Raw genomic sequence first — 27,768 nt, forward strand, 5'->3', positions numbered from 1 at the left:
GAAACTGTTTTTAGACTCATTGTAAAAATGAAATAAAATCCTCCATATGACTGACTGACTGACATTAGTCTGAAATTCTGGAAGAATTAGGAGAGTAAACATTGCAGTGGCTACTTATCCCTTGATGAGCCAGACTTTTGCCATTCCGGAGGCTTTATTGCAGCAGCAGGAGGCGAGAAAACAGGACACTGGCCTCTAAATTCCTTTTCTAACACTGCAAGCAGAACAACCATTTCAATTTTCTTATATTTTATCCATTGAAGATAGGTGAAAATGTCTTGAGTGAAATACGCAGAGCTACTGGGAGTGCCTTCCCCTTGGGTAATAAAGCAATTTCAGAGGCCATGATGCTCTTCCTGTGGTCTTTCCTCACCAGCATTTAAACAGTGTCGTTATTGGAATGCTTCTGGAATGGATTTCTGGAATGCTAAATCACACGTAGTTCATACCAGGCAATGAGCCCAGCAGTTATCGTAGATGGTACAAAATATACCATTTGAAAGGTTTTGCTCTTAGGGAGAAGGATTTGTAAAATTTGAAATGTGCTGAAATTCCATTTCTGCACTTGCCCCTGCCCATCCCCCACCTGCTCCTCTCCCCCTCAGACCTCCTCCTCCTCTGCCAGCGCCTCAGGTGTACTTCCAGAAACCAGCTTCCGGAAGTGCTGCGACCGGAGGAGAAGGAAGAGTGATGATGCATGGGGGCAGGGACAAGGTAGGTTTTGCTTCTGTTTTCTGCCCCCCCCCCAGGTGTGAGCCAGCTGGGAGGGACAGCAGAACCCCAGTCTTTTGGTCCTGTGCTGGGGCACGGCCAGAGCATGGGAGCCACAATGGGACACCCGGGACTGGGATCAGAGGCCAGGCGTCCCACTTAGAATGGGGCGGCTGTGCAGGATGCACTTAAGGAGAGAGGCCTGCAGGGCAACCCTTTGCCTGCCAACCTAAAACCAACCCCCACTGAGCTCAATGTGACTTTCCCACTGATTTGGTGGTAAGGTCAACTGTATTTAATATAATTATTTCTGATTGGTCACATTTAGGACTGTGTCAACTCTTACTTTCTTACAATTTTTTTTAAAAAATCAGTTTAAATTGACAAAGACCCACTAAACTAAATAGACTTAAGAATGTTTAGTTTTGCTCTGGATTGTGGCCATAAGTGTGGATCATTCTTTCCTTTTTCTTTTGAGAAAACTGTAAGATCACTTAAGATGCAATAGCACTGGAAACATTTTTGCAAATGTGAAGCAGTTTTAAGTTTCACTGATTTCAGAGGGAGATATTTTTAGTGCTTTTAACTTAATAGTGGTTTCAACAATGACTAGACCGTGCCAGTAATTCCATGAAAATGTCAACCTACAGACTCATTTTTCATTTTTATATGGTTATCATATTCTATATCATTTTAAAGGAATTTTTTGGAAGTTTCATTATCTGGCAACAGTTTCCTAAAAAGACATTTGATATATAAGTAAAACAATCAGAAGTGTGACATGCAAGATGACTCAGAATTTCTCTATACCCTCTCACTAAAGTTTCATTAAAAACCTTTCCAAGAAAATAGAGAAAATAGAGAATAACCCTTTATTGTATAGATAGTTTTGCATTCTCATTTGGTGAAGTGACAAGAAATTTTGCATTAGGAACAAAATCAGACGAATTTAGTATAATAAAAGTTATGCTGGTTGAGCACGTTTCAAATACACATACTCCCCTCAGGAATGGAAGAAAAATATGCATGTTTTAACTTTCTTCTCTGAGATGCTTAGCATTAAGAAAATGAAGTAAGATACTAACTGAAACATTATGCACATTTTACCACTTGAAGTCAGCTGAGACTCCAGGCATCACTTACAGTTATGGCACGTGGCTCCACTGTATCGGGTTGCATCACAGTTGCAAGAGAAGCTGTCCCACGTCTGGGTGCACTTGCCTCCGTGCTCACAGTGATTGGGCACACACCTGGGGGGGGGGGGCGAGAGAGAGGGAGAGGCAAAGAAGCACATCAGGATGAAGGAGGGGCTCCATTTCGGGACAGCCCAACAGCACAGCATGGCAATTCAGCCTCATTACATTTAGGTGGATTAATATAATACATGATGAAAGGCTGCAGGTGCAGAAGGCATTCGGAAACAGGGAGGGGAAAGCGACGGCAATGGGCTACACTTGCTTATCTCCATTACATTTTTACAGGTCACATCCATAACTAATAGTATAAATCAGCTATTTTATAAATATAGATAACACATAACATAACACAAGGTCATCAACAATAACTCACACATCAAAAAGTATAGAACCAAAGTGAGCAATTTCCACATAAATCATAAAGAGATCCAAAATAAAGATAAAAAATAATAATAACAGCAACAACTACCCCCAACAGCAAGCCCTAAACAATACAGAGGTACCTCAGGTTAAGAACTTAATTCATTCCGCAGGTCAGTTCTTAACCTGAAATTGTTCTTAACCTGAAGCACCACTTTAGCTAATGGGGCCTCCTGCTGCCGTCGCACCGCTGGAGCACAATTTCTGTTCTCATCCTGAAGCAAAGTTCTTAACCCAAGGTATTTCTGGGTTAGCAGAGTCTCTAACTGAAGTGTATGTAACCTGAGGTACCACTGTACTAGAGCCCAAGAGCAGTCTCCACTTTTGTAGCTCAGTAACTTTTGTAACTGGAGTCAGACTGGGCCCCGCCCTCCCAGACCTGGTAGAAAAAGGCCTGTAATGCAGGGAGCAGCCAAGATGGCCATAAATTTACACCCTGCCCTTCATCACGTGGTCAACAGTACTGAAAGCTGCTGAGAGGACAAAGAGATTTAACACCCCAATCTATCTCTTTGCATGCCTCATCTATAGGCCCAGCTCCAAGTTTTGAGTAGCCCTGGGCAACCTGCCTTCAGTAGTCTCCTTCCATTTTGCATGCCAACCCCTCACCAGCCACCAGCTGTTGGACAGGCTGCCAGGCCATGCAGAACAGTGCTCTGGGTCTGTGTGATGAAGAATACAAGAAGAGTCCTGTTGGATCAGCCCAAAGGCCTACCTGATCTGGCATTCAATTCTCGTGGTGGCCAAATGGATGTCTCTGGGCATGACAGGAGCTCAGTGTCCCACTTGTGATACCTGGGTTTTCAGAGCACCTGGTCTTCAGAGCCATACTGATACTGGAGGTCAAAAAGTGGGGACCTGTGGTCCTCCAGATGTTGTTGGACTTCCCTGGTAGTGGATTCTCTCCTCTACCTTTCCTTCTCAAGCTGGGAGGTTTGGGACGTGATTTCAGTCTACTCCCCAGCTTTCATCTGCACTGCTTCTGTGCTGCACTCCCACGGGTGATGGTGCCGAGGACCAAAGTCTCTGGACTGGACTTCTACATCTAGTATTAAGAACTAAGTGCCTCGGGATTTCCGGAAGAATAAAGCACACTCCCCAGGGATATTATTAAAGTTTGCAATTATCTATTCAATAACTTTTGTGCATGAGCCCACATGAACCTGCCCATTCAATGTGGATGTGAAGAATCTTGTTTAATATTCTGAGCCAGAAGCTGTGCGTTATAAACTGGGGAAACGTGTATTCTTTAATGTTAGCCCCTTACTTTGCTTTATGACACGTTTTATGATTAATGTGATATTATTCAAACCAAAAGCCATCTGCACCAGTATTCATGAATATTCCCCCCTTACTCCTAGTGAAACACTTATTGACTGTTCTGAAGCCCATAAGCAGATCAGTTCACCAGACAGCCATTTACTGGGTGAATATCTGCATTCTCTTCGGACAACTTTCTCATTGTTTCTTGCAACTGTTGCTGCTGACCCATCATAAGGCTCTCTTGCTTCCAGTCGCTTCTGTTTTTGGTGTGGAAGGGCTTTCCCACACTTGTGCTTGCCGGTGCCTAGACCGCAGGAGTCTGAGTGGTTTTCCGCTTGACCTGTACTTTCTAGGCACAGGTTCTGAACGCTTTACCCCTTGCTCCACTCCTTTCCCAGAGAAAACCCACTCTTTAGTGCTAAATCGGAGCATACATCAATCTGGAGAAACCCCAAATTCCTGTCTGAACACTATAGACTATAGAACACTATAGTCTGGACACTATAGAGCAGTTTTCCCCAGGAGAAAGCAATGGTATAAGAGAAGGGTGGACTGAGGAAGGGAAAATGGGCAGTTTTTTGTATGGAGGCACTGAGGGAGAGATTGGAGATGCGGAGCCCTCTAGTCTCAAACGGCCTTTGGAGTATGTCCTGGAACATCTTTTGGATTACAGCTTCGAATATGGAGTATGGGCCAACGTGTTGAGATGGAATCAAGGAGCTGCTAAGATGGAAACCCTTTGGGACTTAATCTTTGGCATTAAAAGAAATCTGCAGACAGGACAGGGAGATGAGTTAAGAGCCTCGGATAGAAGAGCACCAGGTTGATGGACTATATGGAATCGATAGAAAAGACTGACAAAATCTGAAACCAGGGAGAAGAGATGGTGGAAAAAGATTGAGAAAATTTTTAAAATTTTATTTAGTGCAATATAGCATAATTAAGGGATGTTGGGAAATGGTGGAATGAAATTATATGACTTTAGTAGAAATATGATAAGGACTTAAATATAGATAAACTTTAAGATTTTTGATGGTAAAATAAGGTTAAAATAAATTAAGACAACTAAATGATAGAATGCAGTGGAAGATGGAAAGGATTTGCTGATTTAATTATTAACTGGAATACAAAAATGGGAGGTGGGAGGAGGTCGAGGAAATAAGTCATTGAAAGATAAAGATATGGAAAATGGGTGTGTTTTTAAATGTTTTTGCTTTTTACTGTTGTGTTGATGTATTGTTTTTTCCCCTTTTTTTGATGTATTCTTTAATTTTCTTTCTATTGTCTTTTTCCTTTTTTTTCTTCTGTAACTATAAAATCCTTAATAAATATTATTTTTTAAAAAAGAGAGAAGGGTGGATAAACCCTAAGGTATCTCTAGAAGAGCTCAGCCATGTCTGGTTCTGGGAACTACAATTCCCAGGAGGCAATACAGTAAGGTGCATATAGATTGCAATATTGCTCATGCCCCAGCATTAGGAGTTGGGGTTGAAGCCTCAGAAATAGTCAAGCTTTTCTCTTGAAGGCTCACTGAGAAAGCTAAAAAATACAGAACTATGCCTGAATTGAGTTTGCCCATCACTAAAAACAGGGCTTTTTCAGCTGGAACTCACTGGAACTCAGTTCCAGCATGTCTCAGATGGGCTCCATTGCCATTAGAAGAGAGGCGTTCATGGCGAGTTCTGGCACCTCCTTTTCTAGAAAAATAGCACTGACTAAAAATATCATAAAAAACTTACAGCAACTTCTAACCATTATAACTTTCTATACTCCCCTCCTGTACATTCTAGCAAATACCTCTTGTCAGCATGTTGAGGTAATGCACAAGAAAAGGAAGAACAGACATGAATACAAAATGGAAAAATTACAGGAGGACATATATTTATTTCTTGAGATCAACAAAATGAGATTTCAAACCTTCAAGTTTGACTGGTCGCCTTTCTATCAAAGATTCTTTTTAAAACAGGAATTACCATAATACTTTTTTGCTTTGGAAACTATTACTTTTCTCTTGTTGCAGTGTGCTTTGAAACCTCATTTCAAAGAACCAATTTGTTGCCCCTTTATTAAATTTCACTGTATCCTGGCTCCGTACAGTTGCTATATTTCCTGATCCATTTTCCTTTCATGTTGAGTTTCTTTTTCACCCAACACAATTTGGGAACCACAATCGTGAGGTATTATATTGAGAAAAGATTAGGAGACCTCCCACCAATCAAGGAAATGATGAGATGGAAGGCAATAAAAATTAAACCTATACTTATCTGAATGCTTCTGGTGTCCCCACAATAGCCTACAAGAGATTGCTGAATCAGAGCCAAATAAATGCTAGCTTTTCCCTTCAACATATGGCTTGTATATATTTGACTAACAGCTAATGAAATGCCTTGGAGGAAACAGAGGGCTCTCTAGAAGGCTGCCATTTTGCACTCATTTCTCAGTAACTATTTGCCATGGAAGAGTTGCTTGAATATCCTCCAATAAAACCGTTGATTAAAATATTATTCCAGAAATTAGTTGGCAACTCCCATTTTTCTTTGAGATGCATAATACAGTGGTACCTCGGGTTACAGAGGCTTCAGGTTACATACGCTTCAGGTTACAGACTCTGGTAACTCAGAAATAGTACCTCGGGTTAAGAACTTTGCTTCAGGATGAGAACAGAAATCGTGCTCTGCCGGTGCAGTGGCAGCAGGAGGCCCCATTAGCTAAAGTGGTGCTTCAGGTTAAGAACAGTTTCAGGTTAAGAACAGACCTCCAGAACAAATTAAGTTCCCAACCCGAGGTACCACTGTACTATGGAGTAGAAAACGGATGCATTGCCAGATAACAAATAAAGCTCTTTGCCCCTATTGTCAGAAAATATATTTCCACAAAGTAGATATTGCCACTAAAAGCTCTCTTATCTGGACAATCTGTGACCCCCCCAGGCCACTTGAAGGTTGCCAGCTGTGTATGGCAGCCAACAAAGGAGGTTGTCAAGCACCCATCAGGCTGCAATCGTCTTTTTGCGCACAACAACACTAAGCCAAACCATAGTCAAGTGTGAAGAAGGAAAGGGGCAGGCTCCCAGAAAGGTGGCAAGAGATCACATCCGGTTTGATCCTCCCTGGTTGTTTTGCTGTTGCCCTGTGCAGCTCAGCATATTGCCAAGCCAGGCGTGGGGGTAAGATCTCTCTAGGCAGATCACGAGCTGTAACCAAGAGTTGTCTTGTGCCACAGTCCCTTCAGGAACTGTTCCTTTGTGCTCAGCTACAACTTGGTACAGCGTCTTGAGAATGATGGCCGTCGGGCGAGTGCGCTTGTTCAACTTCTGGGTGTCAGGAGCCTCCAGGGTTCTAGAAGCAGGAACCTCCTGCTCCTTCAGTCCTCTCTGACAGTTGCCAACATCTCAGGCCTGATGGGGCTCTCAAGTTGCTCAGACCCACTGTAAGTGCTGCAGTAGCTCAGTGATGCAAACCGAGCGCTGCATTAGCTTCTATAAAGGCCAAATGCATTTTTTTTGTGGTTTTCCATTATTGAGACTTGACCCAAATCTGTTTCTGAATTTGATTCACATACTAACATTGTGTTTGTGTTTCAACAAAGCTCAGGAGTTCATTGGCACACATGTCCTCCTCCTAATTGAGCTTGGCGGGAGGAGGGGAGGAGGGGAAAAGGAGCAGAAGATGAGAAGCCCACACATCCCTACATTATATCAGAGCAGGCTGCATCTTCAAGTGTCCTCAAAGCAATGCCACCAGGTGGGGCTCCTCTTTTTGACCTCACTGGGGATGGCAGAAGCAGTGTTACCTGGGGGGGGGGCACAATCTGCAAGAGGCAACTGTGAGGCAGCTGCCATGCAATGTTTTCTTCAAGGCTTCCGCAGAGTTTTTCTGCATTGGGCTCATGCATTGGGTTTTTCTGCATTGGGCACAAACTAGACGTTTTAAAAGGCAGGTAGGTGGCTTGCAGTCATCCATCGCAAAGTGAAGTTGGGACAAGGAGATATGGGTTGGTGGTGGGTCCATCACCATCAGGCGTCAGTACTAGGGTTGATGGTGATATTCCCTATTTTCAAACTTTATACTGAAATATTGCACAGTGAAGTCCCTTACTGAAGCAGTCATTGCTTTAGTGAATGATCTGATCTTTTTTCCTCCCCCGCTTTTCTTTTTACTCCCCCCCCCCCAAATTCTGTTAGTGTTTGATGACTGCGTGCTTTGCCTTAACATTTTTTATGTTAAATCTGATCTGAAGAGCTGCTGAAATCTCTCCACCTTTCCTTTGAACTTCTCCATGGGGTGCTGATTAGCCAATCCATTTTGTCTTCCTGGTCTGCCTTTGCCTTGTGTGTCTCCTATTTTATTGCTGCAGTGCATGCTGGAGGGGGGGAGGGGGAGTTGCTTTAGAGTTGCTCAAAGCTCTTCATCAAGCTGGGTGCTAAAGACGCAAAGGTGGGTTGGGGAAAAGGGAAGTTTCTGATGCTAACCAAACCATCTTTGTCTTTGCTGATGCAGCCATTCAGCAGCCTCTCTCTCTGGGGCTTTCAGATTCCTAGTCTTCCCCCACCTTCCCTTCACTAGTTTTCTGGTTCCCCGTCTCCTTCTGCCTTCCTTCAACTGGCACAAGCCTCCCCCTTCCTCTCTTCAATACCTTCCCCTCTCCCTACCTTTCTCGGAAAGGGAGGCTGCACTCCTGTCCTCACCCTGCCCACCTGAACTCAGTAAGACTTTGGGGCTGACCTGGTTAGGATTGAAGAGTGAGCTGGCACACACCACTCTTTCTTTCCCTTCAGTTTCTGGGCTTCCCCCTCAGACTGACAGGGCTGGAAGTAAGTCCTATTGAACTGAATGGGACTTACTTGAGAACAGACATGGTCAGGATTGCAGACGTGCAGGTGGGTCTGAGAGGGATGGGATATGGGGATGGGAGGAAATTTATTTATTACTAAAGCTGTTCATTGCTGTTCAAGCACAATAAAGTTTGGACAGGTTTGATTCTTGTGTGAGAGTAAGTTTAAAAATGAGGAGAACAAAACATATCTGCTTGAAAATTACAAACACCCACCCACAGAGGTACCTGAAGAAGGTGAGTTAAGTACCATAAACAACGAGCACATTGGGGGGGGGGGGGAATTGTGCCCACTACAAGATGATATGAAAGTAACTATGGGATATAAAACCAGTCACAAAATTCGCAGGAATGAAATGGCCATGAAGTTATGAAAACAGCTACGGAATTGACAGATCAAATGACCAGTGAATTAACAGAAACACAGCAGCATCTCACCATCTCACAGCCTCCCTCCTCTACTTCATCACAAAGAGCTATGAGGCATCCACCTCTTTTCCTGCCCTTCCTCCTCCCCCCCCCTTTGTCTGCTGTTTCCTGAAAATTGAGTGTTTCTTGCACTGGTGAACGATAACTTACTGAACCATTTGAGCATACTCTGTGACTGCTTCCTGATAAACGAGGCCAATAATCCTTTACCCTGAGGACACTGGACATTGAGGTCCAGCTCTGAGGGCCTTCTGGCGGTTACCTCACTGCAAGAAGCGAGGTTACAGGGAACCAGACAGAGGGCTTTCTTGGTAGTGGCGCCTGCCCTGTGGAGTGTTCTCATATCAGATGTCAAGGAAATATCTGACTTTTAGATGGCAGCCCTATTTAGGGAAGTTTTTAATGTTTGATGTTTATTGTGTTTTAAATATCCTGTTGGAAGCCGCCTAGAGTGGCTGGGGGGGCCCAGCCAGATGGGCGGGGTCTAAGTAATAATTTATTATTTGTACCCCGCCCATCTGGCTGAGTTTCCCCAGCCACTCTGGGCAGCTCGCAATCAAGTGTTAAAAACAGTATAGCATTAAATATTAAAAACTTCCCTGAACAGGGCTGCCTTCAGGTAGGGTCTTAGCCTGCGTACCAGGTGGAGCTGGTAGACAGCCGCTCTGGACACAGAATTAACCTGCACCTCCATGGACAGCTATGAGTCCAAAATGACTCCCAGGCTGTGCACCTGGTCCTTCAGGGGCACAGTTACCCCATTCAGGACCAGGGAGTCCACCACCACCACCCGCCCCCTGTCCCCTCAAAACAGTCCTTCTGTCTTGTCAGGATTCAACCTCAATCTGTTAGCCACCATCCATCCTCCAACCGCCTCCAGGCACTCACACAGGACCTTCACCGCCTTCACTGGTTCTGATTTAAAGGAGAGGTAGAGCTGGGTGTCATCTGCATACTGATCAACACCCAGCTCAAACCCCCTGATGATCTCTCCCAGCGGCTTCATATAGATATTAAAAAGCATGGGGGAGAGGACGGAACCCTGAGTCACCCTACAAGTGGGATCCCAGGGGTCTGAACACTCATCCCCCAACACCTCTTTCTGGACACAGCCCAGGAGAAAGGAGCGGAACCACCGTATAACAGTGCCCCCAGCTCCCAGCCCCTCTAGACAGTCCAGAAGGATGTTATGGTTGATGGTGTCAAAAGCCACTGAGAGATCCAGCAGAACTAGGAAATAGCTCTCACCTTTGTCCCTAGCCCGCCGGAGATCATCAACCAGCGCGACCAAGGCAGTTTCAGTCCCATGGTGAGGCCTGAATTCTGGTTGGAAGGGATCCAAAAGGTCCGCTTTTTCCAGGCGTGCTTGGAGTTGTTCAGCAACCACTCGCTCAGTCACCTTGCCTAAGAATGGTAGATTTGAGACTGGATAATAATAATAATAATAATAATAATAATAATAATAATAATGACTGAACTGGTAAGCTAGTTTAACCATGACAGACACTAAGGGTGCAATGGAAGATTTGGGGAGGGGGGATAAAAGGTTGTAACCATGGGGAGAAGATGGAATGACAAGGATGAGGAGGTGCTGCTCAAGAATTGGCAGCCAAAACAACAGTCGTAAGGGACAAGATTCAAGAACTTAAGAAGAGCCTGGCTCCATCAGACCAAAGATTCCTTTAGTCTAGCACTGGTCACCTTTGGGGAAGCCACCATCAACCCAATTGCCCTTTACCACTGTTGCCCCCACAGAATGGTGCCTCATGGCTTGTAGCCATCAACAACCTCCTCCTGCATGAAGATGCCAAATTCCCTTTTAAAGCCATCACAGTTGGTGACCATCACCACATCTTGTGGTGTAATTTATATCTGAGGTGCAGACTTCTGTGACAAGAAGCCACTAGTTGCTTGACTGGGGCCAGCATAGAATTCTATAAGATCCACCCATTGCTGCAATATGTAATATATGCAAGTTTAATTATGAAGTAAACACAATTGTTTGACTTGTGAAAAATAGTCTACACATGAGCAGCAAGTCTTATTAAAGAGGTTTGCTTGCGGCAAAGCGCCAGGCAGGAATGGCGGAGAGATCTGATTAAGTTTGCCTGAAGGTGAACTGGCTCCATTTGTGATTCCCACATGGCAATCCCACAAAATTCACAGATGTACAAAAATTCATTTACTTGGTGGTAGTCTATGCATATAATGTAATGTATAATATATGCAAATGATACATTCAATAAAATATAAATATATGCTTTTATAAAATATAATATATACATGTTATATATGTTGAATGGTTTCTTTAAATGGAAAGGTTCATCATTGTTCCACCCGATGTGTATGTCTTTAAGGGGCCAGAGCAAAGGCCAGAGCAAAATAACAAGACCCAGCTTTACAGCTGTGAAACACAGCAGGTGCTGCTGAGTTGTATTGATTAAGCTGTGTCAGCAATTGGGTGTAGTATATAAGGAGCAGCACCTAGCTCTCCCATTACCCTGGGGGATGGGTTGGTGGTTGGGTCATGCTTGTTGATGTATTTAGTGTAAAAGGAGTTTTTGTTTTTGTTATTAAAACCTTGTTTAAGTTATTTTTGAGTCCCCTTTTAATGCGTGGTCTCCCCAGCAAGCTCTCTGCAGCGCTACTAAACTGCAAATAGCCAACAATATATTCATACATATGCACATGTTCATTGAAATAAGATATAATAATGTGTTGTATTAAATTGCTTGCAAAAATGTGTGTTCATCAAAACTACGGTACATAGAAAAATGGGTCTATTATGAGGAAAAATAGGTCCCAGGTGGCTATACAATCTAGTAGTGTCATTCATTTAAATACTTAGGACTTGGTTTTTGTGAAAATACTCTATGGTAACTCATTTTGAGGCAATTAAAATTTTACCTGCCCATTCGCTTGGGGCTATAGACACTTTGTTGTCATTTGTTGGAGCCAACAAAAACATTTTTGTTGCTAAAATTGTGCCCTGGTTGCTGTCTAAGGGCTCACCCACTTCTGCTGGTCCCGTGCCTAGCAAGCAGAGGCCCAGGCAGTTTCCTGCTTGCCCCAACCTTTCTAGGCATGAGTCCAAGTGGTTTCCCCCTTGCTCTGCGCCTTTCCCAGGAAACGCCACTCTTTAGCTCTAAATTGGAACAAACGTCAAACTGTAGAAAACCTGATTGCTGTTTGCTCTGACTGAGCACTAAAGAACAGTTTTCCTGGGGGGAAGGAATGGGAGAAAAGAAGGGTGGAGAAGCCCTAAGGCAGCTCTAGCAGAGATTCATTGGATATACAGTGGTACCTCAGGTTAAGTACTTAATTCGTTCCGGAGGTCAGTTCTTAACCTGAAACTGTTCTTAACCTGAAGCACCACTTTAGCTAATGGGGCCTCCTGCTGCTGCCACGCCGCCGGAGCACGATTTCTGTTCTCATCCTGAAGCAAAGTTCTTAACCTGAAGCACTATTTCTGGGTTAGCGGAGTCTGTAACCTGAAACGTATGTAACCTGAGATACCACTGTAATACAAAATAAGTTCCGTTACATCTTCCCTGGAGTCGCAATATACCTGGTGAATTACTTAAAACTGAAGCAGGAAGTTGATTTTTAACTCCACCCTCTGCATTTTGAGTGATTTGTTAAATGTGAGGTCACAGGGGAGATGCCAGGTGAACATCTTTTTATGTTGTTTGATGAGATTATTATCTACAGATTTCTTATTTACACAATTTCTTCTCTCACCAAGTTTATTCCATCAGCTTTATCAAATATTACCTTTTCATTTTACGGAACATTTTAGTATCATATTTTCTCAGGACATGCCCACGGAGCCACACTCCATGTTCAAGGAATAAGGCCTTCTGGAACAAAAACAACTCCAGGGAACTGAGCTCAAATGTGTTGGGGGCTGTTTTGTACTGCAGCTGCAGCTCTATTCTGTTGAAGGACAGGCTACTATTTGTCTGGTACAGCTGTCCCAGAAACTAGCACATTCACCAAAAGACACATATCGGCATTTCTATGCCAATGTGAGATATCTAGAGGAACAAAAGGGACCAGAGCTTTCCAGAAACAGAGTATTTTTGAGAAAGTATAACAAAATGACAAGTGGATGGTTAACTATGAATCTTGTCCCAGAGACAGGGGAGTGAAGAGATGCTTCTGAGCAGACTGTGTTGTGACTATTTCAACTTTTTTTTGGGGGGGGGGGGGAGAACTGCAGGGGAAATAGAAAGGCTGTTCAGAGCTAGGTGGAGTTTAAAGTACTACCTGCAAAGGACAGTTAAAATCTCAAGGTTCTTCACAGCCATTCAACAGGTGATTAGATCAGGAACCAGAAGATGGAGCAGTAATGATTTCAGAGGGTTCCACAGCAACCTGCCAAAAGCGCAGACACTGCCCTGTCCATCTCTGTAGCAGCTGGTGTGTTGTGGAGCTGAGGCGCACCCTTGCGGCACCAGCACTGTGGCAGGAGCAGAGCGGGGGGCGACAAGGCCAGGGCTGTGGGGATGCTCTGCTGGAGCCAATGCAGTGCTCCTCCAGTGCTTCCTCACAGTCCTGACCTTGCTACCACTCTGCCCTGTTCAGGTCACTGGCAGCAGTGCCAAGAAAGCAGCTCCGCCCCTCTGCCCCAGCCCCTGTTGGCCCAACCTTTTTCAAGAGCATCTGCTATGGTTTGCCAGTGTCACACACTGCAGTAAGGCAGATATTATTTTACAAAATACTGATACTGGTTTTTACATTAGGTGCCATGAATTCTGTCAGAGATTTCTAGGCCCTCCCACAGAACTACATTTCTCAGTATTTCCAGGGAATAAAGCATGATTTGACAATGAAACCTTTTTACACAGTGCACATTAGATTTGTCAGGTAGATGATACAGGGCAAATAAGGAGCAGATTGGTGCATCAGACAAATAGATAAGATACTTGCTAATGTATCTTATCTAATGTTAGGGAAATAAAATGTACAAATATTCCAAACCACCTCAAAATTACTAGATGATGGCACTTTTCTTTACAAATTATAAGTATTTCATTATTCCTTCCATCTCAAACAGTTTATAACATCACCTCACCAGAAAACATTCTTAATAACATCTTGACATCCTTCCCTGTTTAGGCACATGCCCAAAAAAGAAAACTGCTTAACAAAATATCACTGCATAGTTTAATATTGATTGTTTGCACTAAATCATGGTCTTTAAAGCTGCTAAGCATCTTGAAGAGTTAATCTGAATGAGAAAGAAACCCATAGGAACATAAACGCTGCCTTACACTGAGTTGGCCAGATGGTCCATCGGTCACAGTGTGGTCTACACTGGCTGGCAGGCGCTCTCCAGGTTTCAGACAGGATTTTTTCCTGCCCCACCTGCAGACCAAGGGATCGAACCCGGGACCTTCCACATGCAAAATGGATGCTCTGCCATGGAGTTACATGGTCTGCAAATTTTGTTGTGAACTCATGATGGCAACCCTCGCCATAATGTACCTGATGGGGGAGAGCGAATCATACAATTGCATTCAATATACAGGCAACTACCCATTCACGTGGGGGTTAAGTGTTTTGGGAACACCTTTGAATCACTCCCTCCAAACCTCCTTGCTCAAACTTAAACTCTCCACAGGCTTCAAAGGTTAGCTGATGACACCCAACTCTATCTGTTGATGGATGGCCATCCTGACTCGGCCCCAGACACACTGACCAGATGTTTGGAAGCTGTGGCTGGATGGTTACGTGGGAGCCGGTTGAAGTTAAATCCTTCGAAGACAGAGGTCCTGTGGCTGGGATGGGACGATATGGGATTGGTGGGGCAACTCCCATCTCTTGCGGCGGCACAATTAGTGCCAGCACCGTCCGTTAAGAGTTTGGATGTAATCTTCGACACCTCCCTTTCCATGGAGGCGCAGATTGCAGCTACAACAAAGGCGGCATTTTCCATCTCCGGCAAGCTAAGCAGTTGGCTCCTTACCCCTCTCGCCCTGACCTAGCCACTGTGATCCACACGACGGTCACCTCCAGACTGGATTATTGTAACTCGCTCTACGTGGGGCTGCCCTTGAGACTGACCCAGAAACTCCAGCGGATGCAGAATGCTGCAGCGAGACTCCTTACGGGGTCTTTGCTGCGAGATCACATTCATCCGGTGCTATACCAGCTGCACTGGCTCCCGGTGGAGTACAGGATCAGGTTTAAGGTGCTGGTTTTAACCTTTAAAGCCCTATACGGCCAAGATCCTCGTACCTACGGGACCGCCTCTCCTGGTATGCCCCACAGAGAAACTTACGGTCTTCACATAAAAACATCTTGAAGGTCCCAGGCCACAGAGAAGTTAGGCTGGCCTCAACTAGAGCCAGGGCTTTTTCGCCCGTGGCTCCAATCTGGTGGAACACTCTGTCACAAGAGACCAGGGCTCTGCGGGACTTGACATCGTTCCGCAGGGCCTGCAAGACAGAGCTGTTCCACCAGGCCTTTGGCCAGGGCACAGGCTGACTCCCTCCCTCGGCAATCTTCGCGGAGCTCTGGCCCAATGGTTGCCAGTGGCTTGAATTAATTAATTTTATAATGAATGATTTTAGAGTGTTGTTTGTGCTGTACTTTTGTACTGTTTTATTGTTGTTAGCCGCCCTGAGCCCGGCTTCGGCTGGGGAGGGCGGGATATAAATAAATTTTATTATTATTATTATTATTATTATTATTATTATTATTATTAGTGCAAGGGATTGAACTTGCAAAGCCTCATAGGATTGCTAGACACTGTTCATGTGCCCTATTTGCCATTTTCACACGATTTTAGGGCCGTTTTTGCCCTTTTTCACACCACTTCCGGGTTTGTAGCCATGTGCATGCGGCCAATCATGCATGCCTTGCACATGCATAAACAGGGAGTTCCCTGTATATAAAACTCTGGCTTCCTAGCCAAACAGGGCCTGAGCCAGAGGCAGGTTTAGGGAAGCGAGACTGGTTCGGTTGTGCTGGGTGCGGAGCCTTGGTGGGGATGCCGCAACTATGGTTTAAGATGGAGCACAAGAGGCGGAGGGGCATCGAATTTCGGCCTTGCACAGGGTGCCACTGAAATGTGAGACCTCAAGATCCGCCACTGCCCAAGCTATGTCTTTACCCTGATAGGATGCTTGGAGGACTGGACTGCCTGTGGCCACTCTGCTTTCCTCAGAATCTGAGACAGACAGACAGACAGACAGACAGACAGACAGACAGACAGCATATCTCTCTAGAAAGGCCAGTTCCCAACACTGTCCTATTCCAGGATGACCATGAAATGGATCAAGGCTAGAATAATGCCAAAAAAGAAGTGATGTGGGCAGGAGGTGTGCCACCCAACCTAGAAGGCCAATTTGCCACCTCTTAATAATTTTTTAAGCCCTGTCACAGCTACTGTCTATGATGGAGACAGAAAAATACTGCCCCCCATGCCCCCTTGCTGCCAATCACTTTCAAGAGAGAGATGCCTTGCACCCCAAACCAAGCTGGGACTCTGTCAACTTTCCTCCTCTGCCATCCTCTCCCATGCATGTTTAGCCTCTCCTCTGGCAGGCCAGCCCCACCATCTACCAAAGCTTTTCAGGAAATGGGGTGGCAACCTTCTAACTCCTGCTGGCTGCTCTTGCATCTCTGTGCCCCCTCCTGCCTCCACGGAATGGGGGCCACTGAAGAATTAGCAGTCACCACTTGAGGATGAGAAAGCCACAAAGACAGTCAACCCAAGAAAGGTGATGTTCAACTAAGATTTCTGCAGAGAAGACCCACTGAAATTAATAAACATGACTAACATTTCAGTGGGTCTATTCTGCATAAAACCTAGTTGAATAGCAATGGAAAACTGAATTAAGAAGGAAAACTAATTCTCAAGCAGCACAAAACAACAACAGCCAACTTTTTTTGTATTGCTGGGGTTTACAGAGATTCACAAAAGGTTCTCTGCGACTGTCAGCATTTATTTGTGTCTCACGTGCAACACCTTCTTTGTGACTACGGCTGGAACAAGGTCAGTGGCTTTATGGTTGCCAAGACCCAGATAAGGGCTAAGAAATGCCACTGCAGAAGCATCACGTCCTGTATTCAACCTTAATAGTATTGATCACAAGCCCTAATATTTTTCACATTTTATTGTCTTTCCATCTTGTAACAGAACCCCATATAAATTGCAGCACAATGAGGACCCAGCTCCACCAATAAGGTTTAAAATCAACAATTCTCCAACAAACTGGTGGTAGGGCTGCATTTCAGTTACAGTTCTCCATTTATACATGAAATGCTTTTCTCACCACCAGTTATTTTCAGTTGCTGAAACTAGATATGTAGAGTAAGCTATAAACAACTCATTTTCTGCTGAACATTTTCTAACTAATTGCCTTGAAGCATCACACTGCTGAAGTGTGTGTGTGTGTGTGTGTGTGTGTGAGAGAGAGAGAGAGAGAGAGAGAGAGAGAGAGAGAGAGAAATGTACGTGTCCCCCCCCCGCCACTTCTGAGTCTTGAGACTGGAGTAATTAATCCCCAAACACTAAAAATGAAGAACTTATCAATAAATTAATACAGTGCTAATTAAATCAGAGAAACCAGACACTTGATAAGACCAGGTGACATTGTAAGACCCATTCAGAAGTGGACAGGGGTCTACATGATTGCATATATTTCAGGTGTGGAAATAAAATGTGAAATTTGGTAAACCCATGACCACCTGTTAATTATGTGCCTCCACAGTTGGAGGCAGCAAGGCTTCTGAATACCAGCTGCTGAAAACCGGAAGACTACGGTAGTTTTTAGGGTTTCTGTGCAGATAACAATGAATACAGCTTGCTAATTTATTTTATGTTTTGTAAGCAAGGGGCATTCTTTCACTTTACATTTATTCCATCCACAATTTCAGCATCACAGTAAAATCTGTAAGAAATTGTAACATTGAAAATTGCAACTATATCTATATTTATACCCACATACAGACACACACACACACACACACACACACACACACACTAATAGCTTTATCAGCACAATTTTGCTTCTCCCATCACTGAGTTTCTACAGCACGACAGTGCAATCATATAAAATTAATTTGTTTTCTTTATTTATGTACACAAGCATATGTTAAAAGTATGCTATGCATAACAAAGAGCACCTGTAAGAACTTTTTTTTTGAACCGCAGGCGCTTTCCAAAAAACACACAAGGAAACTATGAGATATATTTTATCTATTGAGTCTGTATCCAAAGGTGAATCTATAGTAATTTATAATCATAATTTATGTCTTATATTCTGCCCATCTGACTGGGTTCTGTGGTCACGGGCTATTTCTCATTTATTTTATTTTATTAGATTTATACACTGCCCTTCATCAAAAGATCTCAGTTCAGTTCACAAGATAAAAATACAAGATAAAAGGACAGATAAATAGCTAAGACAGAAACAACAAAACAATACCCTCTCCCACAAATATATTTAAAAGGCTTTAGAATATTATACTTGCCAATGAGGTTAATCCAAGGCACTATTATTGCTAATTGAAACTTTCCCCATCAGTACCAAATAATAAGTCCTAAAATTCCTTCCTAAAATTTAGAAGATAACAAAATTCTATTGTTAAAAGCAGCTTTACATTTAATAAACTTCTAAAAATGTTTATGTTGAACCTCCAGCCTCATAAAGATGGGTCACATTTAAATGTGATGCTAATCCATTATTTGTAGTGTCAAGGATGTAACTTAGAAATTCTAGCTCCAAACCAAAATAATGTCTAAGCAAGAGCTGTGAAATTATATTGCAATTTTCCCAGTTACAGAGGCAAATTATTCTCAGCAATATATATATATATATATATATATAATATGTAATGATGCTAAATAGGTTTTCCCTGAATGATGAGGGCCTGGGACAAAAATACTACAAATTTCAATGAAAAAGCAAGGGTGGGTTACAAAATAATGACAGTTCTTGCAAACATGAGAATGCATTATTCTCAGATGAATGCAAACTACAGTTTAAGTCAGGACGCTCTGCTGATAAAATGGATTACTGAAATTCCAAGCTAAAGAAGAGGAGAAAAGCCATAAAATCATGAAAGAAAAAATTGAGCTATTGCTAGTTTTCAATTGAAAGTCTGTGGTATATGAAAAAAATGAGATTTAAGCATGCACGAGATGTGCAGAAAATGTTACAGCATGTATGACGATATAAAAGAAAAGGTAAGTTACCGTAATGTAAAACCGAGAACTTCGTGGAAGCAAAATGCTCTTATTTAGGACTGGGATTGTATTAAGGACTTGATTCAACTGTAGTTTGTGCAACAGTGACTGTTAGTGGGTTTGCAAATCCATCATTATGCTCATCAGAGAAATCAACCAATACTGTGTTTCTCGTTGATGATTCCTGTTGTGAAAGGCCGCATCGGGGCTGCCTGACCTTTCAGGAGAGCAGCAGTAAATACGGAATTTGCTCCCCTAAGAAGAAAATGTATCGATTTATTCGGTTCTGATTTGATAAGCCTAGCCATAACATATCTGGCAGCTAGATATAATTGCAAGCTATTTTTACCTCCTCCTCCTCTATACCAAGACTCTTCTTTATTTTTGTATGCTAACTCATATTTTTTACTGAGACACTGCCCCTTACAGGGATCTCTGACACATGAAAACGACATTAACAATCACTTCTGTTAATGGAGGTTAAGTAGCCGTTCCCTAGAACAAAATACCAAGATGTCACAACTTATTGGTCTTACAACTTCTTTTTGTACTGACAGACTATGGCCTAGTATGCATACACCGTAAATGAGGCACATACCCTCCAACATTTTGTGATTGAAAATTGGGACATGTGTCTTTTGGTGCTGCACTGCCGCACGAGTCAGCTGGTCACCTCTCCGGCTGGGCTCTGTCTGCTCTGTGTGCCCCCACTGCCTCCTTCTCACCCTCTTCCTCCTCTTCTCCTCTTGTGCTCAGTTTAGCCAGGCACCCAACAGCTGAAAGGGAGCTCATGGCGCCAACACCCGCTGGGAAACTGCCAGGCCTTACTCTTTCCCCTCAGCTGGGACAGCGGCAGCTGGCAGCACCCAGGCCGGCTCTTATGGTAGAACCACCAACTGCAACCTGCAAGGTAGTTTCTTGCGCTGCATGCACAGATGCACTGCGCCCACCAGCAAGGTGGGAGGGAACTGGAATGAAAAGCCATGGCCATTCCTAAGGGAGTTGATGGCTCAGGCAGTGGAGGCATTGTGCTGCGTTCTGAGGCAGAGGGGGCGGTGTGGTCGCTGTTCTTGGGCAGGAACCAAGCGGTTAAGGAGGGAAAAGACAACTGTGCTTGAGAACCAACTCAAATGTATATCTATATTGCTTTAGTGCAATACTGGAATCATCTGCAGCCCAGTCCAGCAACTCAACCGCCTCCTGTCTGATGGGCAGGTGGCCAGGGTTGAATCTCATTATGACCCATCCAGTCAGTAGGGCAAAATAAAAGGTCAACCAGAGACTTGCTGCGATTGTGTAATATTTATGTCTGACAATTAAAATAGCATGACTAAACATGCATAAATGAGTATTTAACCACATGTCTTTAATTATCTTAATAATTAGGCACTAAGATGGAAACATCTGCAATGCAGCACTCGTATAACCAGACATCATTCAGAAAACGTGTCAAATAATGTTAGCTGTGGTTAACCATTCATGTGAATTTTTCTCTTTTCTATTAGAACTGCATTTCTAAATAAACCACTGCTGAGTAGTCCCATTAGTATTTATGGTGCAACTCTGGTGCAAGTGATTGAGCATTGTGGCTATAAATAATTGTATCCTTTTACTCAGGGCTGGATTAACCATTGTACAAATAAGCATGTGCTTAGAGCATCAAGGAAAAGGGGCACCAAATGAATTTCCCATTGTTGGATTTACCATGGACCATAAGCTACAGCTGAACCAGGTTTCACAAAAAAGGCTCCCACAACACACACTGCTGTTTTTCTGGAGGCGACACAGGGATACACATACCCCTAAACATTTTGTGAATCTGTGTACTTTTGTCCATTTAGTGTATTTATTTCTCCCAATTTGAACTATAAAATAGTGATTTACTTGAGTCAAATGGGGGTACCCCTAAACATTTTTTTAAAAAATAAAAAGCACTGTGTGTATACACACACACACACACACTAATAATAGAGACTAATGAAATGCATTAATCTTGGGAACACCATAAAATTAGAATCTGGTAACTGGTGAACAAGGCATATAAAAGTTATGACGCTGGAAGATGAGCCTCTCAGGTCGGAAGGCGTCCAACATGCTACTGGGGAAGAGAGGAGGACAAGTACAAGTAGATTCAGAGTGGATGAAGTGTCTGGGCCAAAGCCGAAAGGTCGCTCAGTTGCGGATATGCCTGGAAGCGAAAGGAAAGTCCAATGCTGTAAAGAAAAATATTGCATAGGAACCTGGAATGTAAGAACCATGAACCTTGGTAAGTTGGATGTGGTCAAAAATGAGATGGCAAGAATAAATATTGACATCCTGGGCATCAGTGAACTAAAATGGACAGGAATGGGCGAATTCAGTTCGGATGACTATCATATCTACTACTGTGGGCAAGAAACCCGTAAAAGAAATGGAGTGGCCCTCATAGTCAACAAAAGAGTGGCAAAAGCTGTACTGGGATGCAATGTCAAAAATGATAGAATGATCTCGATATGAATCCAAGGCAGACCATTTAACATAACAGTAATCCAAGTTTATGCACCAACTACTGGTGCTGAAGAAACTGAAATTGACCAATTCTATGAAGACTTACAACACCTTATAGAAGTGATACCAAAGAAGGATGTTCTTCTCATTATAGGGGATTGGAATGCTAAAGCAGGGAATCAAGAGATAAAAGGAACAACTGGCAAGTTTGGCCTTGGAGAGCAAAACGAAGCAGGGCAAAGGCTAATAGAGTTCTGTCAAGAGAACAAGCTGGTCATCACAAACACTCTTTTCCAACAACACAAGAAATGACTCTACACATGGACATCACCAGATGGGCAGGATCAAAATCAGATGGATTATATTCTTTGCAGCCAAAGATGGAGAAGCTCAATACAGTCAGCAAAAACAAGACCTGGAGCGGACTGTGGCTCAGATCATCAGCTTCTTATAGCAAAATTCAAGCTTAAACTGAAGAAAGTAGGAAAAACCACTGGGCCGGTAAGATACAGTCTAAATCAAATCCCAGTGGAAGTGAGGAACACGTTTAAGGATTTAGATTTGGTGGACAGAGTGCCTGAAGAACTATGGATGGAGGCTCGAAACATTATACAGGAGGCAGCAACGAAAACCATCCCAATGAAAAGGAAATGCAAGAAAGCAAAGTGGCTGTTCAACAAGGCCTTACAAATAGCGGGGGAGAGAAGGCAAGCAAAATGTGAGGGAGATAGAGAAAGATACAGGAAATTGAATGCAGATTTCCAAAAAATAGCAAGGAGAGACAAGAAGGCCTTCTTAAACGAGCAATGCAAAGAAATAGAGAAAACAACAGAATGGGAAGAACCAGAGATCTGTTCAAGAAAATTGGAGATATGAAAGGAACATTTCGTTCAAAGATTACCATAATAAAGGCCAAAAGTGGTAAGGAGCTAACAGAAGCAGAAGACATCAAGAAGAGGTGGCAAGAATACACAGAGGAATTATAGCAGAAAGATATGGATGGCTCGTACACCCCAGGTAGTGTGGTTGCTGAACTTGAGCCAGACATCCTGGAGAGTGAAGTCAAATGGGCCTTAGAAAGCACTGCTAATAACAAGGCCAGTGGAAGTGATGGTATTCCAGCTGAACAAACTGGTGAACAGCTACTGGGACCACCAAGGCTCAGTGATCGTTCATATCTTGGTCATGTTGGTTGTCCCGTTTCGTTGTTCACTGAGTGAGTGCAGGAGCACTCAGTACAGTGTTGCCAGATGTGTGTGTGTGTGGGGGGGGTGTCCTCCAAATTTGGAGGTTTTTAAAGGCCTTGAGAATTTTGGAGAAAACTTTTCTTTGGGTGGTTTTGGGGGAGCAAAATATTAAGCGCATAGATTTTGGAGGCAAATCCAAGAGAACAACTATGCAACAAGGCAGGCTGGATGCCTTATCTCTACTAAGAATAGAAGCTGATGTGTTACATAAGATCTGATCAAAGGATCTGATCAAACACTTTGCAACTAGAAAAGGTAGGTGAAAACTTTTCAAATATAAACTGGAAGTATGCAAGAATAAACATTATTTCCCATATTACTGTAGGTTGTGTTTCATTTTGAAAAATAATTTTTATGTTATGGTTAATTATTGTTTATATTTTGAATTAGATATAGGGACACCAAAATATTTCAAGTGCTTAGTAAAGAGGAGGCTGCATGCATAATGCGTGAGATTGCAGAGGTTGCTAGAGCACATCTGAATTTTAAATAGCAGTGGACAAAGCCCTTTTTTCCAGGAGGGAAATGATTAAATTCAGATACTTCATCAGCTACATTACAAATGTCATCCACAGGTTATCAACATACATTTAAACACAAGGCAAAGGATATTGCTGGCACCTAACAGCATTAAACAGCACTGAGTTCATTACAAAGACAGATGTTGGGCTAAGGACACATTTAATTAGGTTAGCAAGCTGCATTACTGAGCAAGTTATTATTTCTCTTCCTTTTAACAAACGGCCCCAGAGGGTTGTTAACCATCCATTCTTTTCTGTTCTGTTATTAACAGGGGCTACATTCATTTGCAATGCCTTGATTCATAGAAACCAACATCTAAGGTGATAGAATTGGGGCTTCTGAAATAAGAACTGTGATGTCCGTTATCAAAAATCTGCCTTGTTACACACAGTCATTTCAGACATTTAGAGCCTTTTGAAGCAGGGGGGGTGGGGGTGGGAAGAGGACACTCTCCTGCGATATGTTTTCAAAGAAACATGCAAATGAGGAGTTATCATAAGTTGTCTAAAGGGGCTTGCAAGTGGGTCGCTTCATTTTGAGTGCCAGTATTCTGTTCACATGATTTGAGTAAAGTTGATCTCAATATTAGTCAAAAACATAGGAGTCCCATTGGATCAGACTAAAGGCCTATCTAGTCCAACAGCGGCTAACCAGGGAGGGGCCCACAAGCTGGAAGTAAGCCGAGTCGTGTTCTCCGACTTATTCTCTTTGAAGGGAACGTTGCTGTGAAAGGCAGGTCAAGGAAGCCAATTATTTCATCAAGTTGTGCAGTTCTTTTTGGTATTCACAGTGGGATCTGAGGATAGGGGCCTGCAAAACTGGTACACTCCCATGTAGCTTTGGTTTGTTCATGATGGTGATGATGAGAATGATGACTGCTACCCACTGCTTTTGTTCCTTCAATTCTAAGTCACACTGTTTCTATGTCTGCCGCACTTCAGGTTCTGCAGGGCCTCACTGAGTCTGGCAGTGACAACTTGCAAGGTGTTCAATGCACCAGCAAGTCTAAGAAAGGGCCACCCAGTGTGGTTGGCTGCAAAAGACTGGGAAAAATGGTGCCAATTTCACTGCATGCCCCTGAATCCTGGAAGGGAAGAAGCAACACCAAATCTGCCACTAACACTCTCCTACCCCCCGATTCCACTATTATTGGACCTGTTAACCAGCATGATTAAGTCTAGTTAATGCATGGAGGGGTTGATGCCATAGACTAAGCTGTCCTGCTAGGCTTAGCCAGGTCACTTCCCCTCACTTTGGGAGGAAAGTAATCAAGTCCATTTGTTCTCCTCCAGTCTACCTGAGAAGCTCCCTGTCTGAAGAGGTTTTGAGTTTTACTGCCTGTGCAACCTATTCTGAAGCACGTGAATCTGACCTTTGGAAACTTTGCAAGAAAACACTTTTTAAACTTGCTGAACAAGTGTGCTTTTTCTGTGCTAGGGGAAGAGGAGAACTTTGCAAGGAATTTAGAAGTGTATATTTTAAAGATCTAACCGCCTAAATTTCCACACTTTACTTTGCTGCATAATTTGTGATTTTAAACCTCTGCTTGGGTTCTCTCACCAAAGAGTACTTGGTCTAAACCTGGATCTTGGCTTCCAGGGGATTCTCCTTTTTAAACCTATTTATTCCTTGCCACCTACAGTACAATTCTGACAAAGAATGGGCTACACATAGTGAGCTCTTAAAATTCCCCTGAGGGAGCCATAAATAGTGAGGCAAGGAGTCTCAGGCGCAGGCTGCGCATGCGTGGCCTATGCAATGCATCACCACACAGGTGCGACAACGGAAAGGGGGCTTCTGATTCAGATTGGACACGGAAAATCTTCTCCAGGGTTTGGGGCTCCATTTATCACATTTGTAAACAGTGAAGTATGTGATTCACAATTACTTCATGGGGTATGTTGTACCTTCCAGGGTGCAAATGTGACAACTGTCCCACGTGGGTGTTGGTTTTGGCAGCTACCGTGGCAGTAATGTCATATTTAGAGCTCCCCTAGATGTATATATGCTGCTGCCTTTTAGAGTGAGGTAGGTTTTGTGGGAAAGATTGATTACTGTTATTTAAGCAACAGTAATAATAATGATGGAAAGCACAGAGCCAGAAATTGCATTTCACTGCCTTTTGTGTTCCAGAAATGTGCTTTTGTGCTGTCACCGCTTTGCTGGCGCTGTTGTTTCTCCCCCTCTTCTCTTTCGTTGGGAAGGCAGATAAGGTTAATGCTTGATGTATTTTCCTAAAGCGTGTTTCTCAATCTGGCAATACTGCCCTTTAAAATATGGAACAACTTCACAATAGTCACATAAATAATAGTTTACCAGAGACCTTCACAAAGGTTGCCGTTGCCCTTGCCTCTGGGCAGGTTTTCTTCAAAGTGTTGGATGGGAGTGAACAAACAAAAACCTCAATTTTTACAATCCCTTATATCTCCTCCTGTGGATGTGATTTGGACAGCTGGGTGAGGTAATAAAGGACCTAAGAAATGGTGATGCACACAGTAATGTAAAACAATATAAATTAATAATACAGCCCAGCATTGTTTGTGACAGCATTTTCCACTCTAAAATATGTCTTTTAATAGTTTATTTAATACCTGAGTAAGTGAGAGATAATAATAATACTTTTACAGATGACCAAGGAAAGGTGAATCAGGGCAGAAAAGGTCTCTCTACTTGCCAGCATAAATAACAGTCGTTCTTATGAATTGTATTATTGCACAATTTGGACTGTGGAAAGTCTGGCATTTCCACACCCTGTGTGGTCGCTGTGGGGAGCCCAGACCCCTTGCACTCTGCTGCCAACTAATTATTTCCACTGCCAAATATTGCACATGGAGAGAATCATCCTTTTTGCCTCCAACCCAAAGATCATGGTCTTTCTGGCTCACCAAATAGCGGTTCAAAGGGCTGGGGTGATTCTGCGTGACTGTGATGCGGAGGAAGGCACATGGCGAGAATCACCTTCCCCTGTAGACAGTCTTGGAAGTGCTGGGATTCACCTCAGCTTGGACTGGCAGTGGGTGCGTCTGCAGGGGAAAGAGCAGATAGAGGGACCTCCAAGTTTCCTAGATTGTCCTTTCTTGCCAAACCTGTGGTGACTTCCCCCTGGTGCTAGGCTGATACACTTAGGGTTGCTGGCCTCTTCTTCTTCCTCCTTCTTGGGAAAGGACACATCTTTTGGGTCTCCCCTGCTGAGATGCAAGAGCAAGCATGGCTCAAGGCACCTTCCTCTTAGTTAGACAGAACCAGGAGCTTTTCTATCAAGCATGCACATCCTTACTTTCCTAAATTCAGAGTCTCTGTGTGATTATATCTAGCATGAAGGATGCTCCTCCAGTAGGGTCCAGTAAGTTTCACATTGGGAAGGTTTTTTCCAGTTACCCCCCACACCTTGCCCTGAGAAGCCTTCCAAGGGACCCTGAGCAACATCAAGGAAGAGGGGAAACTGCTATTAGGTGCTGCATGTTGTCTACATAATCTTGTTGTATTTATAGTATTGGAAGGTTGGGTTTTTTTGCGTTTTATTATATTTGCTATTGTTTTGCTCTGTTATTGTAAATTTGCTTTTGTAGTGTTTGTTTGAAATGTGCCCTTGTTTCTTTGCTGTCAGCTGCTTTGCGCTTGACTTGGGGGTGTGCGCGCGAAAAAGCAGCATACAAATAAATGAAAAATGAGTGAATGAACAAACTTTCACAGAGGATTTTTACTGCAAATGCCATCAGACAGTCCTTCCCCCACCCTCCCCAAGTCGCCTGCTCCTTTCTCCTCTTTCCTCCCTGCCATCACACATGACGCTGCATTCGGATCTCTTGAGAATGTTGGTTAGGGAGGAAGAGTGTTATCCTTAGAAGACTTATATGAGCATCAAGGGTATGGAAATGATCTATTGTAGGAATGTGTTGATACCATTGTGCCAACACCTGGGGGTCAAGCAGAGAGCTAACTTCCTCCCCAAGATAGTTCTAATTTTAAATCTTGCAAAACTTGGGAGCTTATTGCTTGCAGCCACCTTTTCCAAGATAGTGATTCTTTTAATAAATTCCCCATAGATGTTTCTATCTGCAGTATATGCCTGGTGTATTATTATTATTATTATTATTTGATTGAAGTCATGTCAAGAAAGGATTGCATTAAACATTTCCCATCTCTTAAATAAAGAACAAAGAGGATTAGTTGTCTGTATGTCCCTTTTTTCCTTCGTGAGAAACATGGTTCAGGTGTATTTCATGTGCACACCCAAAATGCCAATCCCCCTTTTTTTAATTTAAATGTTGACACTGCAGCTTGGACCAGATTAAAACACTAGCACCCAAATCATAACCTTGTGCTCAAGCTGTCTTTATTTCTGTTAACATGTTTCTTTTCTCCATATTTGTTAAATGTCATGGCAAAAAGGCTGACAAATGTGTATCAAATAAAGGCCCTGAAATATCACCAATCAGTTATTTTCATTGCTGCCAAT

The 27,768-nt window shown here is 43.2% G+C and overlaps 1 protein-coding gene across 1 annotated transcript in view; it reads right to left on the reverse strand.

The window, feature by feature from the left end:
- CNTNAP2 (contactin associated protein 2) overlaps positions 1-27,768 on the reverse strand; it is a 965,530-nt gene that overhangs the window by 289,015 nt on the left and 648,747 nt on the right. Inside the window, exon 11 of the mRNA XM_083407007.1 lies at positions 1,855-1,961. Coding sequence (XP_083263133.1) covers positions 1,855-1,961 — 107 coding nt within the window. The remainder of the gene's footprint in view (positions 1-1,854; positions 1,962-27,768) is intronic.

Source organism: Podarcis tiliguerta (genome assembly GCF_965153285.1).
Source record: "Podarcis tiliguerta genome assembly, chromosome: 12".
Classification (NCBI taxonomy): Eukaryota; Metazoa; Chordata; class Lepidosauria; order Squamata; family Lacertidae; genus Podarcis; species Podarcis tiliguerta.